General features: G+C 42.4%; 1 protein-coding gene across 1 annotated transcript in view; it reads left to right on the top strand.

The window, feature by feature from the left end:
* DYM (dymeclin) overlaps window positions 1-8879 on the top strand; it is a gene marked incomplete at its 5' end in the record, with an annotated part of 148932 nt that overhangs the window by 68972 nt on the left and 71081 nt on the right. The window contains 2 exons of the mRNA XM_009883702.1: window positions 861-1039; window positions 7381-7506. Coding sequence (XP_009882004.1) covers window positions 861-1039; window positions 7381-7506 — 305 coding nt within the window. The remainder of the gene's footprint in view (window positions 1-860; window positions 1040-7380; window positions 7507-8879) is intronic.

Raw genomic sequence — 8879 nt, 5'->3', positions numbered from 1 at the left:
AGCCCAGGATACAGTTGGCCTTCTGGGCTGCGATCGCACATTGCCGGCTCATGTTGAGCTTCTCATCCACCAACACCCCCAGGTCCTTCTCCTCAGGGCTGCTCTCCAGCCATTTTTACTGGAAATTCCTAGATGCTGGAGAGCTGCGCTGATGGACGGTTTTGTTGAAACTGGTAAAGCTTCTTGTTAAAAGGTTCTGAGAGCAGAAATCTGTTTTACTCTTTTATTATTTATTGTGAACACGAACAAACTGCTGTTACTCTGAATGATATTAGACTATGTGATGCATTTTTTTATATTGCTGTAATTAAACTCCCCACCAACTTTTAAAGTCCTGACAGCGCTTCTATTTCGCTAAGAATCTATTGACTGTCTTGACTTATGTGCATCTGCCCGTCACGCCTAGAAATGGATAAGGGATAACTCCACCCTGATGGCAGGGAACTCAACCTGGAGGTTTCGATTGCATGTGAATCGGTACGTGGGTTCCGGAGAAGACCCCTGTAGCTGCAGCAGCTCCTGGGATCATCTGCCTTTCTAACAGTGAAAGCTGTTTGGACAATGGAATAGCTTTATGGGGAAAAAAGAAAAAAAGAAAAAGAAAAAGTGTGTCTTACACAGACACAGGAGTCTTACTGGAACTCATGTGGGAGGGCAACCTCAGCTTTTTGGCACAACTGAAGCTTCGTGAGACCCTGTTAAGGTTTATGAGAAGAGGCATGGATGAATTTTGTTTCCTCCCTACTGTGGTGTCTGTATAAAGTGTTTTTCCCGCCCCGGAGATTTTTACGAAGTTAGCAAATAGCTGAATTGTAAATGTGTTTGTTAAAGATTGGGTTTTTTTTCTTTCTTTATTTCAGATAGCACTGCTTTTTCATCATCAAATCCACACGCTTTCCAGATTAATTTTAACAGTTTGTACACAGCTTTGTGTGAGCAGCAGAAATCTGATCAAGCGACTCTTCTTTTATACATGCTTCTGCATCAAAACAGCAATGTACGGACGTACGTGTTGGCACGAACGGACATAGAAAATCTTGTAAGTATTGCTCTGCTCACCTTATACTCGTCATGAGGGGTTGGTCCTGGAAGCTTGGGTGTCACCAGCTGCCAGTGTCCCCTGCTATGCTGTGGGGGCTGTAGGTTCTCGCTCACTTATTCAGCATTTTTGGCTCAGTTATTCCTTTTTGTTGTGTCATCTCAGGAGTATGATGCTAAACACGTCACTGAAGTCCAACATAGTACTGCTAAAGCTACCAGGCTCTCTGTGCTTCCCTCTTTCTCAGTGTCACTGTCTGATCCAGGTCAAAACTGCTGCCCTCTGGGCATGGTGGAAAGAAACTGGTAGCAGATACCATTCTATTCTTTATTTTCTTTTTCTTTTTTTAACATGTTCAGGCCAAAAAGTTACACAAGCTGCGCGCGTACCGGGATAATAGTTAAGAAAATGAGCTGTAGCTTGACTAACACGCCAAACGTCTTGCAGGGTTGACCTGAGGCTGAAACTCCTCGAGGAGCAGCTGACAGATTTTATAGAAATACAACTATAGTGACTTTTTAGCTGCTTTAAATAGGATTGTGGTTAATGGCCAATCTAACAGACACCTGGTACAGTTTTCGTAGGTTAAAAATTAGCTTGTGCTCCCCACTACGTTTAGTAACGTCACAAACCACTTTAACAAATCTTACTTATTAAAAAGCATTCCTTTAATAAGATAATGGCTGTCTAGAGGAATTGGTAACGGAACAGAGAACCCTTTCCATTTTAATATTTGAAATCTTGCCAGATAATTAGATCCTTTGCCTCTTTGATGGCAGATATGGAATGAGTTTGGTCTCGGTCCAAGTTCTAGCAGATGTATTGCTAAAATCAGAGCTGATAGACACGACTGTTGGCAAACTCGGGTGAGATGGCTGATAATTGAATTGATTCCAGACCGAACCCCTGCGTAGTCCGCCGCAGATTATTTAGGTGAGGGCTGAGTAGTTTTGCATGAATCCGGTGAACAAATGGTCATATTTAATTTTCTGGGCTGTTAGTATGTGATATGACGTTTCACAGCTGCTAACCGTATCAATTTAATTTATCTTTAGAGAAATAAAGGTTAGGTGTGTGCGTTGTTTTGTAATTATGATGTCTGATAGATTGTAAAACTTCCAGAAAAACCATGAGGTGTGTGTGTCAGAGCAACTCCAGACGCAGGTACTCGGATGCTCTGCAATGTGGGATATTTTCATATATTATCACCAATTTATCCTCCCCCTCAAATAAAACAAAAGAAAATCAAACAAAACAAACCCCCCCAAAATAGGAAAATCTCAGAAATAATCAACAGCGTTAAACACTTTGTGGGAAAAACTGAGAAAATTGAGAAAAGCATCACTGAAAAGTCAACAGCATGTTTGATTCTTTATTTTTTTTTAATAGCAAAATTTGAAACTGTGAGCTCTCATTTTACTCTTCGTGCATACCGTTGCTTTTCGTGATTGCTGCTGATACGTTACCGACATCTTTGTCCGATCCTCCTGTTTTTAGCGGGCTGGTAGGCAAGGACGAGCAGCGGCCAACTGAGAAGAGCGCTTTTAATTCCTACGTAACACGGGCTGAGCCAGACACAGAAAGGGTTGGGGGGAGCGGGAGAGTTGCCGGACGAAGAAATCATCTCCTAATTACAACCCTGTGGCGAAAAAAAGGCTAATTCAATCTTGGGCTCGTAAACGGGGGGAGTTGCCGGACGAAGAAATCATCATCTCCTAATTACAACCCTGTGGTGAAAAAAAGGCTAATTCAGTCTTGGGCTCGTAAATGAGACGAAGGAGCAGGAGTCACGGAGCTGGTTCTTTCCTTCCCTATACGGCAACCGCGAGAGTGGTGCGAACGCACTGCGTACTATTCTGGTGTTGCACTACCGTACTTCATACAATATTTACAGCCTTTTGAAAAATGGGGAGGGTGTAGAGAAACGTTTCTTTTTTTATTATTATTTTTTGCTTTAAATTGGACAATAAAACTGAGCGGCGTAGAAAGCTAACTTCGCTCGCTTGGTCAGAAAAGAGCTTGGGAAGCATCAGGATGCACCTTCACAAGGGGAAAGCCTTGGATGGGAGAAGTCTCTCCTCTTGAAGAGAGGAAAAACTGAGCGGCGTAGAAAGCTAACTTTGCTCACTTGGACAGAAAAGAGCTTGGGAAGAAGTCTCCCCTCTTGAAGAGAGGGTGGGATAAGAGCTAAAGCCTGGAGGGTGAATCCCACAACTTAGAGATATGGGAGGAAAACCCTTCAAGTAATTAATTCAGAGGCAAAACAGTGCTGTCTGTGGATATTTTTGAATGGGGGTGGATGGCTTTTTGGAGGAATATGGCCTAAATCAGTGGCGTCTTCATGCAGAAGCAGTTGGGTGAAGGACGAGGGTCTGTGTTATATGAGAGATCGAGTCAGCGGCCAGCTGAACGCTCATCTTAAACTTTTAGGGCTTTCGCAGGTTGTTCCTGTTTCACTGCACTCAGTGCATCCCATTTGTTGTCTTTTCCCCTATTTTAATTCTTCTCGGTTTTGGTGCTCAGGAAGCATCGCTAGCAGATGTTCTGAGACATTTCCTAGGGGTTTTTGAAATGTGTCTTTGCTATTTTGTAACTCCAGTTTAATTTGTAAATTGATTCACTCTGGGTTTTAACTGTTTTAATAGATAATGTCTCAGCTTGCTTCCTCATTTGTGAATGAATCTCCTCCTTCTGTCATTTATATATGAATACCTTCATCTTCTCTTGTGCTTTATAATACTTTAGCGTTAGTAAGGCAACGCATCCTTTTTGCTCTTATAAGAAGTCTTCTTGGTAGAACGAATAGGATGTTTGTGTGTCTTCCGTAACTTACAGCGTATCACTTTGTATCATTTTATAAAATAATTAGGTTAAATACCTGATGCTCTTAGGGATGTTCCCATCTGGAATTTGGCTGTCATCTTGCAAATACTTGCAAGGATTCTCCAGGAATCGGTGGGACTGGTGAAATAGGGGTCAATTAGCAAATTTTTTCATAACCACAGCGTTGTGGTTCCTGGATGAGAGAACGTTGAGCCTTTTTTTATTTGAATGAGCAGTTAACACCGATATTGCGGGTAAAAATGCCAGCAAGATATCTGCTCGTAAGAAATAAGCTGGTTTTACCCGTTTTCAGGATTAAAAGTAACTTTGTAATGGTGTGTCTTGCTGGTTAGAAGCTGCTCCCGATGGAGGAGTGTTAGGAGTAGTCTCCTAATGATCATTTAACGCCGTTGAATAAAAGGGCCAGCAATACAAAAAGAAGTGGTAGTTGTCTTCTCAGTACATGGTTGGACAATGCGATTGCGTTAGAAGATAGATATAAAAGTTTTAATACACTTGTGTAACACAAAAGTGCAAGAAATGTATTTTGATTACAATTCTAGATAAATTTTAATATCGTTAAAATTTTAATTCAATCTTCTATCCTAACTCTGTTTTATTTAACTGGTGGCTTACCAAATAGTTTTTGTTCTAAGAACAGTAAGACTTGTCCTAAAGGTGTGTGTGCCTCAGCAATCAGGAAAAAATGTTGGGAGGAGGAAGGGTGATAGAAACTGTATGAATTAATTCAGGAATGACATGCAGTTTGGTCCGGTGTGCCATTTGCCTCCTTGAGTTTGGTCCGGTACGGAGATGGAGGGAAGTCTGAAAGAGGAGTGGGAAGGAAAGCGTGGCTGGGGGGAGCGGAGGTGGGAAGAAGAGGGTTCGAAAGCTTTCAAGGTGTGTTTGGGGCAGAAAGACTGAATGCAGTGATCTGGAGAGCCGAATCGCTCTTCAGAGTGCAAGTAATTTCAGTAGCTAATATGAAATTTCAGTAAGAGTGCTTTCACACAGGGGCTCATATAGAAATGTCTGTAACGTCTCAATGTCAGAATCAAGGTACTCGTTTTGATGTAGTTTCTAACAACACACTTTTAGGACTTGGAGCATTTAAGGAAAACAAATGCGCTTTTTCAGCAACAGTTTGACCTAATATTAGTGTGCACAGACAGAGGAGAGATGTTGGGCTGGTCTGAAAGAATACACGGGTATTTGGGAGCTGTCTTAAAAATTCAGAAGTTCATAGACTCATAGAATGGTTTGGGTTGGAAGGGACCTTGAAGATCACCCAGTTCCAACCCCCCTGCCCTGGGCAGGGACACCTCCCACCAGCCCAGGTTGCTCCAAGCCCCGTCCAACCTGGCCTTGAACACCTCCAGGGATGGGGCAGCCACAGCTTCTTGGGGCAACCTGCCCCAGGGGCTCACCACCCTCACAGCAAAGAATTTCTTCCTCATATCTCATCTAAATCTCCCCTCTTGCAGTTTAAAACCATTCCCCTTCATCCTATCACTGCATGCCCTTGAAAAAGTCCCTCTCCAGTTGTTCCACTGGTTACCTTCAGAGAGGCTTTTGTTGTTCTCCCCACAAAGTCAAGCATAAATGCAATTCTTCGGTAGTGTTATATTGCTTCCTGCTATTTGCAGCTTACCATAGAAACATTAAATGGTTACAGTTGGAAGGGACCTTAAAGACCATCTTGTTCCAACTCCCCTGCCCTGGGCAGGGACACCTCCCACCAGCCCAGGTTGCTCCAAGCCCCGTCCAACCTGACCTTGAACACCTCCAGGGATGGGGCAGCCACAGCTTCTCTGGGCAACCTGGGCCAGGGGCTCACCACTCTCACAGGAAAGAATTTCTTCCTAATATCTCATCTAAATCTCCCCTCTTTCAGTGTAAAACCGTTCCCCCTCATCCTATGGCTCCCCTCCCTGATGAAGAGTCCCTCCCCCGCTCTCCTGGAGCCCCTTTAGGGACTGGAAGACTTGGAAATGACTTTGAGCTAATGCAATGGAAAGCTACATGCAATATAAACATCGGAGATGGAAATAGTTCGAACAGTGGAATAATGCAGTGACGTTTATCTCTCTTTTTCCCCCATCCAGGGAAAAGGAGTAATGTTTTTTGCTACATGCTAAGTAGATATTCTCAGAAATCTTGGTCTTTACTCTCAAGACCTACATGCACAAAACTAAAACACAACTCCAGTTTTAACTGACGAGAGAGGTTTTGTGCAGGATCCTTTGAAATGGTAAAGGAAGGATGTTTGCAATGTGTAAATATTTTTTTTTTTTTTCCCCTCTGCTTTTGTTGTGGTGTTGTCTTGACCGTGGGCAAAGCATCTGTCAAAATGTTTTGTGGCCTGTGGCATTTAGATCAATCTCATTGGTTTTAATAAAAACTGTTGTGTGGTTTTTTGTTTTTTGTTTTTTTAATATGTTCCAACTGTTTTGGGACTGGTTGATGGTAAGAGAACATTCTGGTAACTACAGAAGCTTGTGAAGCACTCGGTGTCCTGGCCGCTCACCAGAATAGGTTTCACATGATTCATCCTGCTGCACTCGGCCTGTTTTGAAAACCAGCAAGCCTTTAGGTGTCTAAAAGCTTCTTGGAACGAATTCTACATCTCAGCCGCTATCTTGGAATTGAGAGTTTTCTCCAGTTCCTTTTTCCAGGGTATTTTGCGATGTAGGCCTATTTCCACGGCCCAGGGAAGCCACGTTGTCCTGAGCCAGTGGAAAGCTCTTTTTCAGTTGGTAGAGAGACAACGTTTGCATCTGGATTAACTTTAGACTAGCATTCAGGTATGCTTGCTGTTGCAATGAAATCTCATTTTCGTTATTATTTGCAAGCCTTTGGCTTGAGCCGTTCATCCTGGTGGAAATGTTGCAAGACCTTGGGCTGAACTCTCGTCGTAACGTCAGTTCGCTTTGGCTGCCTGTTATTTAGAATTGGAAAAACAGGCCTTTTCTAGTCTTAACCCAACCCAAACTGGTTCTTTTCTGGGCTTACCTCCACGCACTGAGATGGAATTTGAGTTTCAGGTCTCAAAATGCCTCTGGGCACCTCAGCTCCGATATGCTCGGCTATGTTTGATGAGGACAGTCCTTTCGGACCAGGCTTGTGGTAGCACAGATGGTTAGAAACAATTGTTTTCCTGCTTGAACTGGTGAAAAATCTTGTTTAACAATTTTATTTTCCCATAGTCTAGAGGGGCACGAAAGCTTTGGGAGCCTACGGTAACTGGTATGGCTGGAAATCTCATTTATTAGGAATTGAAATTCCATGTCCGACCACAAGAAAGAATTTGTTTAGACTCTCTTGTGGAGACAGAATAAAACAGATGGAAGGTGTTTGAACGCTGTACGTCACCGTTTAGGGGTGGTTATTTCAAGAGGGAGGAATCGCTATGGTATTGTTAAGGGCAGGGTGATACATGGGAGGTTTAGAGTCTCCTCTGTTTATCGTTCGAGGTGTTTGAAGACTAAATGAAGACACACGTTTTTCCTTCCCTAAAGGTTCTGCCGATTCTTGAAATTCTGTATCACATTGAAGAAAGGAATTCGCACCACGTTTACATGGCTCTTATCATTTTGCTGATCCTTACAGAGGACGATGGCTTCAACAGATCCATTCATGAAGTGGTGAGTTGCCGTTTCGGGAAATAGTTCCTCAGCTCTAAAAATTGTTGGAGTATTTCTTTTTGTAAAGATACATCTATTTCCTCAGCAGAGGCTGTGTTCATCCAAATTTGATGGCTTATACTCATTTCTTCCATAAGGAGCAGTACCCTGAAGTTATAGAAGAGTCATTTCGGAACTCTCCTGAGCGAAGCAAACAAACGCGCTCCCTCTTACAGGGGAGATGCTGCATATTTTTCTGTCTTTTTTTGGTGTTCCCTGTTACAAATTAACTTAGTGATAGCCAGGCAGGCTGCCTCAAAGATGCTGAGTGTGGAAGTGGAGGGGGCTAGAAGAGAGAGAAAAAACAGAAAACTTTTTTTTATTTCTCTTGAAAACCTTTCCTTAACCAGTTTGATGCAGTTGAGAGGAACTTTTAGTTGGACTTTTATTTTCCAGACTGAATGTTACTTCCTTACTTGGCATTTCTTTTTCTGTCTTTCTGCTAGATTAATATCTATTTTATGTTGTCCCTATAATATGAGCCAAATTTTGACTAGTTTTGATGGATCTTGACAATCTTTGCTGGAGAATACCTTGGGTAATTGTGTTCTAGTTTCCTAGCTTCTAGAGCTATGATAATGCAGAAGATACCTGCACTGATTTTATTTAATTTTTTGACTGGGATGTGGAAACTCTCTTTCTGGGGTTATGTGAAACGAATGAAATGCAAAAAGGTGGAAGCAAGTGTCGAGGTATCGAAACAGAGCTCTTCTCCCGGGTAAACTTCCAGCCTGTTTTGGATGGAACTGGCATTTTTTTTCTTGGTGCCAAGCGGTAGAGACTTAAAGTATTTACTCTCTGAAATTTCGGATTATTTCCTATAGCTCTCTATGTAGAAAGCAAGAAGAGGTGATGATGTTTATATGCAGTTTCCTGGGAGTACCTTTTAGGAAGCAGCTTTTGGGAGGAGCACCTCTAGTGACCATGCAGATGACCGAGACAACGTTCTCCTGAAGCTTTCTTCTGCCTCACCTTTGTGTGCCTTGAACCTATACGTACGCACCGTACGTGTACATGTGTGATGTTTTTGGGTTCCATATCGCTACATTATTTAACTGCTCTCATAAATTAAGCTTGCTGAGGGTTAGAATACAGCAGACAGGGTTTCGCTCCTGCCTCAGTCTCTTCCCCTGTCATTCTTCATTCATTTTAAAGGTTTTACACGTGATCATTCAATAAATTCCTTACTGGATAAGTAAAAGTAGAAGTTTTCCCTAAAATTGTTAATGAGGATCTAGCTGTGGAATGAAAACATAAATCAAGTTTTCTCGTCCAGTTTATTCTTGCCTTTGCAGCTACCCCTGCCAAAACAGTTGTCGTGTTTTCTGTGCAAC

Source organism: Charadrius vociferus, unplaced genomic scaffold, assembly GCF_000708025.1.
Source record: "Charadrius vociferus isolate BGI_N301 unplaced genomic scaffold, ASM70802v2 scaffold264, whole genome shotgun sequence".
Lineage (NCBI taxonomy): Eukaryota > Metazoa > Chordata > Aves > Charadriiformes > Charadriidae > Charadrius > Charadrius vociferus.
The sequence above is the reverse complement of the archived record's forward strand: the minus strand, read 5'-3'. Positions and strand labels throughout refer to the sequence as shown.